This window comes from Ustilago hordei (assembly GCF_900519145.1).
Source record: "Ustilago hordei strain Uho2 genome assembly, contig: UHO2_contig_17, whole genome shotgun sequence".
NCBI classification, from domain to species: Eukaryota; Fungi; Basidiomycota; class Ustilaginomycetes; order Ustilaginales; family Ustilaginaceae; genus Ustilago; species Ustilago hordei.
Window position 1 is genome coordinate 161,494 of NW_024545291.1, and position 18,042 is coordinate 179,535.

General features: G+C 55.1%; 3 protein-coding genes across 3 annotated transcripts; all 3 read right to left on the reverse strand.

Moving 5' to 3' along the window:
- Positions 1 to 506: 506 nt before the first annotated feature.
- On the reverse strand, positions 507 to 2,948 carry UHO2_06128 (uncharacterized protein; the record flags this gene model as incomplete). Its single annotated transcript, XM_041560351.1, has 1 exon — positions 507 to 2,948. The coding sequence occupies one exon, from the start codon at positions 2,946 to 2,948 to the stop codon at positions 507 to 509; it is 2,442 nt and encodes an 813-aa protein (XP_041416285.1).
- A 2,429-nt stretch (positions 2,949 to 5,377) lies between these two features.
- On the reverse strand, positions 5,378 to 5,647 carry UHO2_06129 (uncharacterized protein; the record flags this gene model as incomplete). Its single annotated transcript, XM_041560352.1, has 1 exon — positions 5,378 to 5,647. The coding sequence occupies one exon, from the start codon at positions 5,645 to 5,647 to the stop codon at positions 5,378 to 5,380; it is 270 nt and encodes an 89-aa protein (XP_041416286.1).
- A 774-nt stretch (positions 5,648 to 6,421) lies between these two features.
- On the reverse strand, positions 6,422 to 17,738 carry UHO2_06130 (uncharacterized protein; the record flags this gene model as incomplete). Its single annotated transcript, XM_041560353.1, has 2 exons — positions 6,422 to 17,608; positions 17,700 to 17,738. 2 exons carry the CDS (start codon positions 17,736 to 17,738, stop codon positions 6,422 to 6,424), a joined length of 11,226 nt encoding a protein of 3,741 aa, XP_041416287.1.
- Positions 17,739 to 18,042: the final 304 nt, after the last annotated feature.

Consider the following 18,042-nt stretch of genomic DNA (forward strand, 5'->3'; position numbering starts at 1 on the left):
TAGTTGGCATTGCTTGGTTGCAATTTTATACTCCAGTGTTCATCCAGATTTCGCTTTTCCTTTTCGTTTGTACTGTACTGTACGCAATCATATGGTTTAAATGCCAAGCTAATGAATAACACAGCAAGCGTCACTGCTGACTTGCGTCCATCACAAGCAAGCACTCAGCTGTTACTCACTCCTCCCAATCGCAGCTAGCCAACACAATCGTCAGCAAAACTTGCAAGATCACACTTCGTGCATCAACTGTTCGCAGATCGTCATGTTTCTTCTTCAGTCTTGGGCTCACATACCGTTCTCAAGACGGGAAAAAGCTCATTCGCAGCACAAACTAAACCGGCTTCCTTCGGCTTCCTTCGGCTTCCTTCGGCTTTCTTCTGAACACACAACCGCTTAAAAGAATACAGTTTCCAATTACTCCCAGAAAGACAAAGCGTTATTCACAAATACAAAGCCTTTCCCCAGCCCTCTCTTTTCCCCCTTCGATGCCACCTAGAGAGGAAGGATTAACACTCAATACGCATCCCTTTCTCAGCCATAACAAATCTAACTCCCAACCCGGCACTTTCTTCCTCCTCACAAAGCTCGTCCAGAATCTTTTGTGGAGCTGTTCTTGTATCCAGCTTCGGCTCTGCATCCATCTCCAATTCTCGTTCTTCCTCGCCGTGAGCAGCTACGTTAGTACTTGAAGTAGCTGAAGTAGGTGTACCTGGAACGGATCTACCGGAAACTTCTGGGTCTGGATGTTGGACGAACATTGGAAACAAAGCTGGTTTGACGTGGATGACGATAACTCCCAATCCAGCTAACTGGCCGCCAAGTTCGGAGTCTTGGTCGTAAACGTTGCCCCCTAGAATATCGGTTTGTTCGGGTTGACGAGTTGAAACTGCTGCTGTGCCCAACGGGGAGGGCGCTAGGTGTGGATGTGTGAATCTTGCATCTCCGTTAGGTTTACCAGTTGAACCAGCACCACCGCCGTTATGACTCGTACTGGTGCTATTATGACCTGTAGACCGAGAAGAAGCATTGGACCCACGTCTCATCTTTTCCCTATACCTCTTGACCATTTGCGCTAGCACCCTGAGCTCATCGAACAGATGCTCGACCGACAAATGCCCGTAGAGCAACTCTGTCGGATGGTTCTTAGGGAAACTACACTCTAAAAAGATCGCATGCAGCTTTCCTTCGGCAAATCGCTCAGCTGCGTGACTCCAAACCTGTCGATTCCGCGGCGACTTTGAAACGCAGTCCGGTTCAACATCGCCAAAAAACAGAACATCTTTGTCGTGACCTTTGTGAGTGATGAAGAAAGCAGTGGAATCGAGGGGAGGCGGTGAACGGTCAATCGAGACTCGACGAGGTGGTTGTCGTGTGTGAGAAGGGGCTGCTGTGGAGGAGGATGAGGGAGGGTTGGCGGTGCCACTGCTGCTAGCACCGGAGGAAGAGCCGGGAGGACACCAAGCGGAAGGAGGCGAAGAACGTCGTTCGGAACCTTGTGCTGTGCGAGGTCGACGGGCTTTCAAAGGTCTCTCGGGCCACTTGTTGGCCGGTTGCTGCATTGAAGCTTGCTCTGAGTCCCCCAATGTGCGTGTTGGAATGCCTGGACCATCACTTGTCGAAGGCAGCATCGCCACCGAAGACCAGGGTCTTGAAGACGACGACGCTGAAGTAGTGTTTGCAGCTGCACTCGCATTCGCAGGTGAGGCTCGAGGCGAGACTGGTTCGCCAGGTTTGAGACCTGATGCATCGAGTGGATTCAACGACGCAATTCTGGTATTGTAGCCGTGACTGCTGGTGTTGGTGCTGTTGTTGGTGCTGTTGTTGGTGCTGTTGTTGGTGCTGTTGTTGGTGCTGTTGTTGGTGCTGTTGTTGGTGCTGTTGTTGGTGCTGTTGTTGGTGCTGTTGTTGGTGCTGTTGTTGGTGCTGTTGTTGGTGCTGTTGTTGGTGCTGTTGTTGGTGCTGTTGTTTGCGCTGCTGAAGGGACTGTTGTTGAACGAGGGTCGACGAAGCGCTGCCATGTTGGATTCACCTGCTTGTGAGATGCTCTCAAGAGTGCGATCGGAGCATCGCGAGAGTGAGGAAGAAGCCATCTGCGTACTGATGGGCAACGACATTCTCTTACTGAAGTAGTTCTGGTTGAGTTGAGCTGGTGCATAGGTTGGCGTGGGCGGGGCTGGCGGTTCGGAAGGGTTGAGACCATGGGAAAGCGCAAATGGCAGCACACTCAACGTCTCGCTAACCGAGAAAGATCGCTGGTTGTCGAGGCTGCGCATGTGATACATGGTGTGGGGCTCGTCTTCCTTCCAGGATGCCAGCTTGGGCCAGATCTTGCCATTGAACATATCGAGGATGTTTTCGAGCGTTGGCTTCAAACCAAAGACGGCCCTCTTGCCAGGCAATGAAGCCGATCCGAGCACAAGGCCGAGAATGTGATCGAGATGGGCGTGGGATATCAAAAAGGCTCGGGAGAAGGAAGCCATGAGACCGGCACGAAGGTAGGCGGAAGGCGTGGTGGAAGGGAACTCGAAATCGTGGAAAGCCGAGTCGGGACCATGTTGCTCCAGAACGTCGGTGAGCGCACCAAGCCAAGAACCGCCTTCGACGACGATAGATCCATCTTGCCAATGGGCATCTGCTGGTTTGAGGAGGTAGCAGGAGCAATCGGCTTCGAGAGGACCACCACCAGTGCCGAGGCAGACAAAGCTGAAGGAAGCAGGTTGATCTTCTGGATGGAGTGCAACACGAGGATGTTTCCGCCTGCGATAGTCAGGAGCTGAGTAGAAAGACTGATCGGAATAGGCAGAAGCTCTACGTTGTGCAAGTCGACTGCTGCTTCGACTGGCGCTGCTGCTAGTGGTGGCCGTGGCTGCGGTTGTAGTTGGGTGCTGAGATGAGGAAGCGAGTGGGTGCAGAGCGTCGTGCCGGGAGGAGGTGGAAGATATCGTCATCGTGGATGCAAAGGCTTGTGTGCCTTTTGAAGTGTGTAGTCAGATGATGGGGCGATGTGTCTGTGGGTGTGCAAGCGTCGAGTTGGACCTGAGCACGTGCCGTTCGCCCACCTTGGAAGGAGAGTAGCGGGTGCAACTTTGTTCGATATGAAGACGAAGCGGTTGCTGGGTGATTATGAGGCAAGGCAGAAGTTTGCACGAGCACGTGGTGTCCAAGTCAGATGACAAAGAGCAGTGACGAGCGAAAGGTTGAAGTGATGTCAAATCGGGTCGGTGGATTTTAAGCAGAAGACGTTGTGCTTGGCGAGGAAGCGAACAAGTCAAAACAAGAGGCCAGGCCGGTCGAGTGGAGATGCCAACGTGGTCTCGAGTTCGGAACACGGGAATCACTTGGTGGAGTTGGACGGAAGCAAACCGTTCTTGACGACTGTCTGAATGATAGCGCTTCTTACCGACACAATAGGATGAACGACGGCTGTTGCGTATCAATGGTGCGAATCCTTGGCAGAGTGCCAATCCAAGCCAATCTTGCTTCTCGTCGAATGAAAACCAGTCGGAGCTGCCGAAAGCTGAGTCAAGCCGGCAAAGTCGCTCTGTTGGGCAGATGATGTAGACGTCGGAAGAAGCCGAAAAGCGAATTCAGCACCACTTCATTTCGCCTGAACGCCGGTAAAATATGGGGTGACAATCGCCTGATCTAATGCAAAGGAGAAATGGTGGTTGCCTGTTGCAATGTCCTGGTGGAGCTGTTGCGATCACAAAGGACGATATCACTGTTGGCGCGCAGGACGGCCGAATGATGGCAGTGAATGTCGAAGAAAGCAAGCCAAACAAAAGGGTGCAAAAGGCAAAAACAAAGCAAAACAAAGAGCCCTTACCCTTGTAGTGAGGGTTTGCAATCCAAGTGGCCAGGCAGACGAGTCAGTCGATCAACGCCCACAAGCAGACTCCTCCTTCACTCCACGGAGAGAGAGACAGACGGAGAGAGAGACAGACCGAGAGAGAGAGAGACAGACCGAGAGAGAGAGACAGACCGAGAGAGAGACAGACCGAGGGATTGACAGACCGAGGGATTGACGGAGTTGCAAGTGTTGCACAACTCAAACGGCCAAAAGGTTCTGGACCCAAGCTCGCTCACCATTGTTGCTGCTGTTGCTTCTGCTGCTTAGTAGCGGTAAAGCCGACAAGGCGAAAGGCGGACGACAGGCAGAGTTGGCGCGAGGCAGAAGGTGAGCAGCAACAGAGGTAAATTGGCTTGATGCCCATCGACCCGAGCCCAAAATTAGTCCCTCACACAGTCACGCACATAGAGTGACTCGCTACAGAAAACGCGATAAGCGGGAAAAAGCAATTTCCCAAAGAAACACAGGCTTGCAGCAGCTTGACAGAGAGAGAGAGAGAGAGAGAGAGAGAGAGAGAGAGAGAAAGAGAGAAAGAGAGAAAAGCATGGCCTGGTCTTTCTGTCTCTGCTTCGCTTACCCCCTTCGCAGCGGCGCATCCTTAGGCGAAATACGTAAGCGAGCCATTTTGACGATCTCTCTTGAATGACTGACTGACTTTGCGTGGTTTCCTTTGTCCAATCCGAAAACAGAAGAGACACAAGTCGCATACAGCCCGCAGCTCACTCTCTCCCACACTCTTCCCCGTAGACGGGAGGTAGCCAAACCGTAGAGGAAGCAAGTGACTTTGAGATGCCTACAAGCAACATGCGCCTCTCGCCACCTGACTTGTCGCGCTCAGTTGAGGTCGCAAGTGAGGCAAGTGAGGCTGGTTGCCGTTACGCCAAACACCACCTCTCTTCATCGACGCTGCGACTGACTGCGTAGCTAGGATCACCCTCAGATGCTCCATAGGTGGACTTTTCGCTCACAACGGTCATCTTTCAAGCTGCCATCATATCGCTCCGAGAAGAGAGAAAGAACCTTCCAAGCTGATTCCATTGGTTCGAGCTGCAGAAGAGACGGCATCCCTGATCCATTCTCTCTTCTGGTACACATTTCCTACATTTGCCATCCAGCGGCGTAGCCGAGAGAGCGAGGGTCTAGACAACTTTTCCTCAAGTCAAAGCACGCGAGCATCTCCCCCTAAAAGCCCCAACTATCGATTGTTAGAGCCGCACTGGGTTGGCGCACAGCTCGGAACCTTCTTGGGCTATCAAGGTCCGATCTCAGGCAGCCCATCAACCATCTGCACATTTCGGTTCCAAGCATGCAACTCGACATGGCAAGCTTAACAACCTCGTGTGAACGGGGCATTGTCTAGTCTGCAGGTACGGAAGCGTGAGACGCAACGAGGTGAAAGGATCGCTGCAAACGCGTGGTATAATATTGCATAGCAACCCACGTTTTTTTTTTTTTTTTTTTTCTCGTCCCGTCTGGACTCAATCGCACGAAACAAATCGAAATTGTATCTACCTAACATGAACAAAACTAAGTGAATTGCAGGCAAAGACCCGTGAGGTCCTCGAAGCTCGACAAGCAGGCTCCCTGCCCGCCATAACAGGGGCCCCGTCGAGCGCAGAAACGAGCGGCAAGGGAGGGGTATACAGGGAGGGCAAAAACGACGAACCAGGCTGCTAATAGTGATTGCCTGAGTTGAAGATGCATCGGCATCCCAATGGGGTTCACAGAATAATATGGAGTCCATGGAACAAGAGCTAGTTCTCGATTAAGAGGAGATGCACATGAATGGCAATGCATGTGGGATGCACATATGTTGTCATAGTGACACACAGGAAATCACAACTCAGGGGCAACAATGAGAGGTGACTCATCATGGATTGATGAACTTTGGAGGTGATCACCAGGTATATATACATAACCATGTACATAGTAGCATGCAGTTTAAAATTTTAAGACTTTTTACATGAAAACTATACACTTGTGTTAGGTGCTTGTTAGTAGCCCAACTTAGTGTACAGGATTTGTATATCTTCAACTGCCTGGCTTTGGTCAAGATGATGGTAGTAAAGAGAGGAGCGGAGAGCAAAATGATGATGTGAAGAGCAGAGCGGAGAAGCGGAACAATTCGATTGTTGAGTCCAGCCCAGACGCGCACGCCTTCATGACTTATCACGTGATGCAAAATTCAGACGACGTCCGACAGCTCAAGCACGTCCAACCGGATCCCTTCTCTGATCTATTCAATGATGAGTACACGTCGCTCTGGTGAGCATGGATGGCAAGGGCTAGGGCTAACTCGTTTCGATCACCATCAGATTCGGATGTGCGCCGCAGCTTGCAATAGTGTTGCTTCTTTCTTGACTCTAGACCCAAGCGCCAACACCGCCTCTCAATAGCCATTCAAACTCGTTACCCTGCATCACCCAAGTCTGTAGCATCGCATGTCAAAGACACGCCACGCCACGCCACGCCGGCGAATGAAAGTCAAAGCAAACCAATTGCTATGCTTGATAATGTGTGTGTTGTGCTAGTTACAGATGTGATATGATGCTTGTAAACTCTTTTGGACGATCAACGTCCAGTCATGATATAGTCGAGAGCACGAAGACTTCGCAGCAGCACCGCTTGGGCATTTGCTGGGCTTGCCAACGTCGCCAACGCCTTCGACTCAATTCGCTGCGCTCCGCTCATCGCCGACAGACGATCCGTCACTGTAGGTCCGCTAATCACGATGCCCGATTGTGTCACACCAGCTGAGGCTGCTGCCGCTGCTGCTGTTGCGGCTGCAGCAACCGAGGGTGTCTCTGTCAAGCTGCTTCCACCGTTCTCAGCTCCAGAGGCTGTCTTCTTCTCCGCTTCCTCCTCCTCGTCCTCCTCAACAGGCTCTGGAAGTGTCGAGAGCAAAGCATCCAGGTCCGTCACCAACGCCTTCGACGCTTCATTCGCTTGTGTCTGCAACGCTCCGCAGATCGTGTCTCGAGCTCCATCTATCATCGACAAGTGTGAAGCCACCGCCAATGTGTGCTGGAAGCCTTTGCTTGACACTGCAGTCGCCAGAGGCTTGACAATGTTGCAAAGTCGATCAGCAGGTACTAGAGGCGTAGCAGACAAAGACCCGTCAGCTGCGGCTGCGGCGCTTGCCGCTTCTGTGGCCTTCGTTGTGGATAGCACCTCGTTGTTGCCAGGGGCAGCACTGATACCTGCTACAGCTCTCGCCGGCGCAGCTTCGTTGCTAGTGTTTGCTCCAGCACCAACAATCGCGGGACCGGCACCGTCGCTTCGAACCATTTCGGTGCTCGTGGCTGCCTCGCTGTTCGTCTGCTCCGTCGCGTTGCTGGATTGCTTGGCGTCCTCAGGCTTGGGGGATACCGCCAGCAAAGGCTTGGTCACCGTGCTCAACAGTGCCAGGAGCGAGTCGACCAGCTGACTGTTAGCCAAAATTGTCTCCTTAGACAACAGACCTAACAACACATTGAGCGGTGCTGCACCACGCTCCGTAGCATCCTTCTCCTTCTCTTTCTCCTTGCCTTTGGATCGCTTAGGCGGGCGCAAGTCGTCTCGCAAGAAGTAGAGCGCTGCTTGTGTGTTGACAGCCGTCAAGTGAAGAAGCGTGTCGATGCTGCGCGAGGCGATCAAGAATGGAGCCTCGTCACCGGTCTTCGACAGCGGCGCAGTCGAGCTCTGACCGCCAGGAGTGGAGGCGTGGCCATGGAAAGCGCTGGCAGGACCCGAGTTGGCTCGCTTGGGAGTTGGTCTCGAGGGAGTTGCGTGCATGCGGTTGGCGCGATTGCTCATCGAAACGAACGAGCGGTCCACTGCATGTGCATCCACCGATCCTTCCGACAGAACCATCAGCAAAAGGTTGAGCAACTCCGATCGCGTCTTGGCGTTCTCGGACAAGTTGGCGAGCACCTTGTGTAGAGCTGTCTGCTTGGCGTTCATCTGTGGGAAGAACAGCAAACGCACCAGCGTGGCCACACCAGACTTGTCGAGTAGCTGGATCGCATCACGAGGACCAGGCTTCTTTGACGCATCCGTGTTAGCAGCGTCGATACCGCCGTTCGGTGCGCCGAGTCGTGGCCCACCTGTCACATCGAGCACACGAATGGGCAAGTCACCAAGACGGCGAGCGGCCGCCGAAGCTGGCAATGCACGAACTGTGCCGTTCGACACATCTTGGCTGTCGTCCTCCTCGTCGAAGCGACGATGCTGTCGTGGTCTGCCATCGGCATTTTCACCTCCCAAGCTGCCTCCCATTGGCAAGATGTCGAGGAGCTGCTCGTCATCTCTGAGCATCTCTTCGATAGCATCATCGCCGAAGGAGAATCCTCGAGTGTCTCCACTCTGGCCAGCAGAGCCTGAGCTCTGTCCAGCGGGTCGCGATGAAGATGTGGAAGATGCATCCTCCGTCGTGGGTCGGCCTGCACCTTGGCCAGATCGCTCGTTGCCTTGAGCTGCCATCTGCTCGCGAATCCTACGGCGAGAGGTCTCGATGGCCTCCTGGTGGATCACTTCGGCGCGAAGCTCAGGTGGCAAAGCGTCGAGGAACTCGGGCGCGATGCTCGTAGGCTGAGGAAGGTTGCTGGTGGCTTCGGTGGCTCGACGCTCTCGGAAGTGCTGGTTGAGCACCTCTTCTCGCAGATCGTCGGGAAGCGCCTCTAGGAAGGTCGGATCGATGCCGGTGTCGGTGATGTCGATCTCCTCGCCGTTGATGGTGATCGTGGCACGCTCTGCAGCTGGAGCATCCGCTTGTCCGCTGCTAGCGCCAGCAGGCGGTTCCGCAGGCTGTGCCGAGGACGAGCTTGCCTCTGCGCCTCCAGCAACACTCGCGGCTGACGGAGCGGGGGCAGGTTCAGCGTCGGTCATCTCGACGTCATCGGTGGCTGGTGCAGCATTTTCAAGGGCTGCAGCAGGTGCGATAGTTTCAGAAGCCGATGAGGTAGTTGCGGAGGCGTTCGTTTGCTGCTGGTCGGCTGCAGCATCCGAAGTTGATGTTTCGGCAGCTGGCGTCAAGTCTGGAGAACAATCGGCGGCAACCGTTGCCCTGGCTGCGGCAAGTCCTTCACGTAGCCTCTCGCGTGCCTCTTCCAGCTCCTTTTCCGTGCGCTCCTTGCTTTCGCGCAGACGCTTGAGCTCGGTCTCGGCCTGCTCTCGGGTCTGCTTGGCCTCTTCGAGCTTCTTGCGGTCTTCCTCGAGCTTTCGACGAGTCTCGAGACGGCTCTTCTTGAAGCCTGGCAGCAATGCATTGATGAGGTGGGCGCGCATCTTCGAGGTTCGCTCGCTCGAGACAGGCGAAGATGGGAGTAGAATAAGCGCCTCTTCGGACCAACGAGTGATGGTAGGCATAGGAGTGAACGACTGTGCAAGGACAACAGGATCGCTCATCGCGGCAGCTTGTCGGCTGCTGGGGGCTCGTTGGCCCTCACCGCCGAGCATGGCCTGACCTTGGTGCGTGTGGCTGTGATGATGGTGGTGATGGTGACGAGCTCGTCCAAGATGGCCGCCAACGTTGACGCCATCGATGCGCATTCGTCCGCCGTCACCGACCTCGATGCGAATACCCTGGTTGGCGCCACCTCGGCTGAGAAGGTTCTCCAGGAACTGCAGAGCGCCTTCTCCGACAAAGTCTTCCACTGACTGTGCCCAATCGGCATAGCCTGAAGGCAACTGTCCGCCGCCGGAAGCACGGCGTGTGGCACGCCCAGCGTGACGGCTAGCATCAGCATCTGACTGGTCGACAAGCAAGGGATGGGTGGAGATCTCGTCGGAAGGAGGTGCTGCACGACGAGGACCCATCATCGAGTCAAAGTCAAGCAATCCGCGTCGACGATGACCGCCCGTGCCACCAGCCATGTTGGCGATGGCGTTAGGAAGGAAAAAGTTGGGCGGGAACACGCCAGCGCTGCGAGGTCGGTCGCCGGACGCGCCAGAGCTTGCAGTACGAGGGTCAGGAACAGCGGTCCAGCCCCAGTTGGCTCCGAAACGGTCATCGACAGGAGCAGCATATTCTTCAGCGAGCTCGAGTTGAGATAGCTCGTCTCCGTCCATGCCACCGTCCATCGAATCTTCCTCGAGCATCTCGATCTCTTCCTCGTCATCCATGAGCGGGTCGGCGCCGTCAAAAGCAGCCGACTCGTCTTCTGGCTCGTACTCTTCTGGGATGGGAGGCATGCCTTCCTCACCATCTTCAAAAACAAAGTCAAGCGCTTCCTCGAAGTCGAGTGGCTCTCCGTCTTCGCCTTCCAGATCGTCACCATCCTCGTCCTCGTCATCCTCATCCGTCCATCCGTCGTCCTCACCGTCGATGCTGATGTCGTCGCCGTGACTGCCGTGACCATGAGAGTGGGTGTGACCGTCATCATCAGAGTCAGAGTCCTCATCACTCGAGTCATCCATGTCAGTGTCGGAATCAGTGATCTCGATAACGCGCGGATTGTCGCCGTCCTCGCCTTCCAGCTCTTCGTCACTGGACAGCTCACTACCGGTCTCGGTATCGAAGTCCTCCATATCCATGTCCTCGTCGTCATCCATGTTCTCATCCGACATCTCATCGTCGTCGTAGCCGGTCTCCATCTCACCGGTGTGCATGCCAAGTGACGAGTTGCGGTAGAAGTCTGGCGTGTCCTCGCGCTCTATGTCTTCATCGTCCTCATCCTCGTCATCGAACTCGTCCTCCATGTCGTAGTCCGAAGAGAAGTCGGTCTCTTCTTCAGACTCGTCGACGACAGCACGGTTGCCGTTCTTGTCCTTTGCCTTACCCATCTTGATCGCGATTTTTGTCAAATGCTCGAGTGGTCGCAAGATGGCTTCAAGCAACGACTTGACAGTGGGCAGGTTGAGGTCGACATCGGCGATGGCGCTGGTGAGTACGGTGACGTAGTTCTTCTCCAGCATGGTCTTGGCCATATGAAGGGTGAGATCTTCGGTCTGCTTGCCACCGGTACTGTTGGGGCGAGCAATGAGCAGTCGGTAGCATAGGTCGCTGAGAGCGTAGAGACGGCCATACCTGACTTCGATGGGCTCAGAGCATGAAGCGGCTTCCTTGATGGCTCGAGCGATTGCATCCAGTACAGTCTTGCGCACAGCAATAAGATCAGCGGGCACCTCCTTGACGTCGATGTGCACGGTCACGTCGGCTGTGAGCGCAACGAGCACCGACATAGCCCAGTTCGACAGTGTCATCTTTCTGCGCAGTTCGGCGTTGCCGTATGAGCTGAGGAAGCCTGCTGGTACAAGGTCGGTCAAGAACGTGCCGAGGATGCCTGCTCGTGATCGACCAGTCTCTTTGGCGCCAGGTGTTCCTGGTGCAAATGTGGCAGAGCTCGAAGGGCCAGCAGCAGGAGTGGCGACATGTGTAGCGATGGTACCTGCAGCTGCGGCGAAGAGGCGCTTCTTACTGAAGTTGGTGAAAGAGGTCTTGCAGGTCGAGTACGACGACAGCAGCTCAGTAAGACACTGCATGAGGAAGGAAGAATAGAAGAAGGCGATGTCGTCTTGCTTCTGCTCCTCGGTCTTCTCCTTCTCCTTCTCAGGGACTGCAGATGTCGTAGAGGAAACAGAGGGCTCAGCAGAGGCCGAAGTAGCGTCAGAAGCATTGGCGGTGGGGCCGTTGGCCGAAGTCTCGGACATATCCTTGATGTCATTCGAAGCGGTACACGAAGACTGAGTCTTTCTGCTTGTGGTCTTGAGCAGCTCTGTCAGCAAAAAGCCCATCAAGCCATCCACCTCCTCGGAGGGCACGTTTGTGGGCGTAGCTTGAGGCGTGGACTTGAAGAAGGAGGCCAGCTCATCGGCGGTCTTTGCATTACCACCATCAGCTGCACCTTTCATTGGCTCGTCACCGAGACGAAGACTTGCCAAGCTGGTTTGTCCGTTGCCAGCGAGGTCGGATGGCGACTCTTTAGGACCGCTTTCGGTAGCACTAGGTTCCTGGAGCAGCTTGATGTGGCCACTGCCTTTGGTCGGCGAGTACTCGGTCATCTCCACCTTGGCAACAGCCGATTCTAGGAAGACGTTGGGATCACGCAGTACCGCGCAGTCGAGCTGACGAACGAGAGTGGAAGTGTCGCTTGTCTTGTTGCGCGATTGGGCGACAAGACTGTGAATCTCTTGCGCCATCACCGTAGCTAACGTCTGGGCGTCTTCGACGATGTGACGTAGGACGATCGCGACGAAGGGCTGGCAACCGGACACTTGCTTGGGCTCTAGCACCCTAAAGGGCTCAAAGATCAAGCGGACTCCACCCTCGCGTGCAAAGCGCGCTGCATACGAGTGGTTCCGGGTCAGGACTGTCAAGAGGCGGAAAGCAGCCAGGAGATCGTTGCGCTCGAGCGTCGTGGCCTCGCGGAAGATTTGCACAGTGAAATGAAAGAGGGCATCCGAGATGGGCACCGATCCGACACGCACGCGCGGCAGAGTTGGCTCTTCCGGGGAGGAGCTAGCAGATGACGGACCGTCGGCAGCAGCCTCTTGCGGCTTTGAGCTGGACTCGCCACTTCCGCTTGCAGCCTTGGACTCAGCTTCCACAGAAACATCCAAGAAGGCATCGTCAGTCTTGACTTCGACGATGTCCTCCGAGAAGCCGAGGATGCCGACCAAGGCAAGAATGAGTGATGCAAGCCACTTTGGCGTTGCTGTAGAAGGCTTTTGCTGAACAGAAGCCGGTGTGTTCTGAGACAAATCAGCTGATTGAGTCGCGGAGGAGCTATCTGTGCCAGTGTTGGAATGCGAACGGTTTCCATAAAGCTGAACGAGGCCTTCCAAAGCTCGAAGCACAGTGGTAGCCATGTCACGGTCGAGCTGCTTGAAGATCTGCTCGTCGTGCAAGACAAGAGCGAGCAGCTGCATTCGCAATGCCACAAATTCGGCCTTGAGGCCAAAAGCACCAGATGCTTCCGATTCGATGAGCTTGGCGAGCGTCTCAACGTACTTCATGGTCTTGACGCGGTCAGAAGCCTCGAGCAAAATGGCGGACTTGACCTCGAAGACTAGAGCCGGATGATGATCAGCAAGCTCGAGACCACGCTCGACAAGTGAGGATCGAAGTAGGCTACGCTGTTGCTCCAACTCTACCTTCATCTTTGCAACTTTGTCGGAGTCCATGGTGTCGTCCTTCTCGGTGCGGCTTGTGGAGTCAGTAGCGTTCGACCTGTCAGCAGCATCAGTCATGGCTGCATCCTGCACGTCGCCAGATGCATCTGTGGAAGCTGCTGCTGCATTCGCTGCTGGCGTTGGAGCGTCTGTCATTTGGTCCTCCCAATCGTCGGCATCGCCGTCTGTAGCTGCAGTCCCGGCCGCTGGAGTAGCGGCTGCTTCATCAGTGGCAGTGGCATCGGGGCCTGTTGCTGTCGACTCAGCAGCCGCAGGAGCTCCAGTTTGCCCTCTAGCCGGGCCAGTGGCGCCTTCGTCGTTCCAAGAACGGTTTGGGTTGTCTCGGTACTGAACAACGAGATCGTCATGCATGAGTAGGTATTCGGTTGCAGCGTTGAGGTTGTTCTGACAACGAGATAAGGCGTGGCGTGCTGCATTCTCAGGGAAGCCCATGTCAACCATGGTGCGAACACGATCCTCATTTGGTGCTCTTCGAACTGGCGCAGGAACGACACGCGGAGCACTTCCAAAGGCAAAGGGGTTGCGCATATTCATGAGCCCTTGCAGACCTGACTCGAGCGTGGCAGCTGTGGATGAGGAGCCTGGTGGCGTGCTCTTCTTGGCGGTAGGCACATTCTCGTTCTGAGCTTTCAGAATGGTGAGGAGGTTCTGCAGCATCAGACGGTTGACCGAAGCCGGCAAGGACGGAAGCCAGGGCTTGTCCCAGACAAAGAGCAATAGCGAGAGCACTTGAGAGCGAATATTGATCAGGTAGGCGTGTGGTTCGAAGACATCCTTGCCGCCTTCGCGCACGAGCTGTGTCGTCTGTGCAGAGTCGATGAGTCCTTTGCAATGTACGAGCTTGAGTAGCAAGCCCAAAGTGACCTTGAGACCACCACATGTGTGACCGAGCTTGATCCCGGCTTCGTCAAAGTCAGCTGCCGAAGGATCGACGCGGTTGCCGTGTCCATTGTAGAAGCGATCGATCTCTGCCACATAGCGACGGAAGAGATCGAAGAGCGCTTCGAGACCGCCTTGCTTGTCGAAGGCACGCAAGATGGCCGAATAAACTACTGGCGAGCTTGGACGCTCATCAAAGAGGAGACAGCTTGTCTGGCAGATCATGAGCGTGGCAAAGGCGAAGCTGTTGATGCCGTTGCTCGATTCACGCCATGTGAGATGCTCCTTGAGGGACTTGGCGATCTCGACTGAGACGGTGTGGGCTGCAGCTTTGTGGGCTGTGTCGACACTGCGACGCGGCGCAAGGTATCGAACCGTCTCTTCAAAGAGCGAGGTCAGCGAAGAGGGGATCTGCGATGCGACGTATCGAAGAGCAGCCGCATTTCGCTGCCTTGGGTCTTGCTCTTGCGTCTGCGGAGAGACTGCAGTGCGTGTCTGCTCCACCGTACCAGCGAGGTCCTGCAACAGATCGTCAGGCACACCATGCTGAGAAGGACGTTGCACCTGAGTCGCTGGCGCAGACGTACCTGACGCGCCATTTATGGCTGAGGAGAAGGAGGTCGCGCTGGTCTGACCAGCAGCATTCGATGAGGATGGCTGTCCCTCAGAGCCTTGCGATTCAGCCTGCGAAGCCTCACCGTCTTTGCTCTCATTGGCTGTGGCTGTCGACGCTGACGGTGGTATCGGTGGAGGTAGCGAGGTCTTGAGCAACATGTTCTCCCAAGCACAGGCACGGTGAATGGCACCGAGCTCTGCGATGCTCATCGTGCCGGACGAGGCGCTTGAGACAAGCGTCTGCAGGAAGATCGAGGGAAGTTTGTGACCCACGTAGCTGATCGAGCAGACATCAGTGAATAGATGACTGCGCGAGCACAGACCGGCAAGCTTGCGGAAGGCCAGGTTGGCACGCTCTGCTTCAGCATCATCCCTTGGTGTGGCCATCCAGAGAAGACGTGAGGTGGCATTGTGGTATGTCATCGAAGCGAACGACTTGTCAGATACACCGAAGAGCTCTGCGACTTCCTCCGAAGCATTCTTGACATCGCGGAGCATTGCGATGAGGACAGTGCTGGGACTGATCTCGGCCATGAAGCGGATCAAAGTGACGAGGGGGTCGGCAAGAAGCGACTGAGGGAAGTCGTATGGCAAACAAGGTAACGAGTAGAAGCCGAGCAGCTTATCGAGACCGTCGAGCTTGATGAAGTCCTTGCAATGCGAAACGGTTTGGAAGAGACCCTCTAGGAAGCGGGCGATCACATCGATAGACGTGATGACCGGATTCGATTCGAGTTTGGTGCTGTCCTCTTTCCGGATCGGGTCGGGCTCGTCGGTGACGACATCAGCCAATGCAACAGAACGACCGTTGGTTGTACCAGTGGAGGCGGCGGCGGCTGCTTCATCCGCTGCAGCATCGCCGACAGGAAGCAGACCGTAAGCAGCACGTGCCTTGAGATCCTGCGGAAGTTCAAAGTTGCGACCCATCTCCTTGATCTCCTCTAGTGAACGCATGATCGAGTCCATGACGATCGTCTTGACACTGGGCTGGTGACGCATGAGCTCGTCAATGGCAGCACCGAAAGCATTGGCATTGTCACGGTCCTGGAAGACCTTGCTGTGACGCTCCGAGGTGAAGAGCGAGAAAAGCTTGGGGATGATGGGACGTGCGTTGAAAAGATCAAGACCTGCCTGGTTGAGACAGATGGCTCCGACAGCGTTGGGAATCGAGTAGATGACGTCCCAGTGCGCCTCGATATCGGCCTCGATAGCGTCAAAGAAGGCTTCCGGGATCTTGGCTTCCTGGAGGATGGCGAGCGAAGTGGGCTCGTTGTGGATGAAAGTAGCCATGATGTTGATGGCCAATGCAAAGACCTGGGGACCGAAGATGGAACGGTGCTCGATGATGCGCTTGAGTGAAGTTGGAAGCGACGTGTTGATGAGATTGCGAAGACCATCGCCTGTGCCTGTGGAAGACATCATCTGAGTGATGGACTTGAACATGGCGCGAAGCAGAGAAGCGCGACCGAAAGCGAGGCGGCCATAGATGTTGTCAGGACCCGGCTCGCCAAACACACGGACGCTCATGCGATCCGCCGAGCCATCGTCGATGTCACGTTCGACCTCGGCCTCGATGCGCTCGACCATAACATCCAGACCTCTGGCGTTGCAGAAGAGATCGAAAGCCTGCGGTACAGCATAAGTGAGGCTGTCGATGAGGCCAGTAGCACGCGAGATGGTGCGCTGCACCATATAACAATCTGGCGTGGGGACGTTGACGAGCTCGATGAGGAGGGGAATCAGACCTGCTCCAACGATCATGTGGCTGCCAACGGATGTGGAGGCGATGAAAGCGACAAAGCTGAGGACAGAGTCGACGTAGTGATCGCTCGAGTTGGGCTGGTCGGTGCGCAGATCTTGGATGAGGTTTCGCAGGACACTCAGGATGATGCCGTGGTTGACTGAAGCATTGACAGAGTTGAGCACCACGCTGACCTTGTTGCGGTAGCGTCCAAGACTGTCAAGGGCATAGAAGGCGCTGCTCTGGACGCTCATGTCGAGCTTCTGGACTGGGTCAACAAGAGAAGCTATGCGCTGCACTAGGTCGGGCTCATACAGAAAGAGCTGTGTGTTGGCAACGGACTCGTTGATGACAAGGCCGTAACATGCGATGGCGAGGAGACGGCAAATGAGAAGCTGCTTGCGTTCGTGCTGATTAGGGAAGCCGAGAGCGAGACGTATGCGCTGGAAGAGTTCGAAGCGCTCTTCGGGAGGGATCTCGTAGGTCTCGACCGCCTTGGCAAGCAAATCAGCAGGATCGCCACTTGCAGTACTAATTTTGCCAAGATCGACAGTCATTAGACCTTCACGACGTGCCGACGCGGAGGCTGAGCCCGACTGGGTTGCGCTGTTGCCACCATCGTTCCTGTCATCTGCGCGAGTTGGGGTCGCAGGCAGCGCACCGGTAGACAGTGCAGGAAGCATCGCAGGACGGTTGTCCCTGTGCCGCGAGCGTGTAGGTGTCGATGTCGACTGATCATGATGCTGCTGCTGATGATGGCGGGGCTGATGTGGGGAGGCAAAATTTCTGGCCTGTGTTGATGATGATGTTGATGATGCAAAGGGCTGCGAAAAGGTGGAAGCACCCTGGGAAGCGGTTCCACTGCGTTTGAAGAACTGGAAGCGAACATGCGAGAGCTCTGAAGGCAACGCAGTATCGGGCTGAGCAATGTCGACAAGGGAAAGGCCATGGTCTCGAGGCGTCCAGATCATAGCCAGAGTGGTAAGGCGATCCTTAGAGATCTGGAAGTCGTGTCGAGGATGATGGCTGCTGTGCTGCTGCGCGGCCCTGAGGACGAGACGAAGAGCAGCTTCGAGAATGTCAAGATCGCGTGTGTACAAAAGCTCGTTGAGATGCTCGAAGGAATTGTAGAGCTTGCGGTTGGTGCAGTTCTCGATGAGAAGACGAGAGAAGCGCAAGATGCTGAAGACGAGACGCTTGGTGAGCGGCGTAAAGTGGTTGACCTGAATCGAAGAGAGTTCGTAGTCACGGCAGACGACTTCTAGAATGGTATCAAAGCGATTGAGCACGCCAGTCCAGTAGTAGAGATCGCCTCGAGGCCAGCACCATTCCGAGATGTTGTCGAGTGCCTCCGGCAGCTCGTCGTCGGAAGACTTGAGAATGCGATCTTGCAATGCCAGCACCTCTGGGGCCTGTTACCAAGTCAAGCAGGTAAGAGAGTCATGGATCGGACTGTCAGTCATTCGTTTTAAAGATAGCATCATGCTTCGACAAAGTACTTACAGCTGGCACCAGACGCTTGGGCGACTTTGTAATCTTCATGATGGGAGACGTAAAGAAGGAGGTCGGCGGCTAGTGTAACAGCTGCTGCGTCTAGCGGGCTGGCGCCGCACCTCTAGCTGAAGGTAGGAGTATCTTGACTGAGAGTGGTAGTAGTATGCTTTCAGGAGTGTTGGCAGAAAGCGAGATGGGCTAGATGCGCAGCAGGTGGTGGTGAGATTGTGAGCTGCCAAGTGAATGCCAGTCGTTCCAGTCGACGCGGTCAGGAGCGTATCCGGAGTTCTGACGATACAAGCCTGCAGTGGTCAATGTCGAAACAGGCGAGCAAGAGTCGTCGATCTCGTCG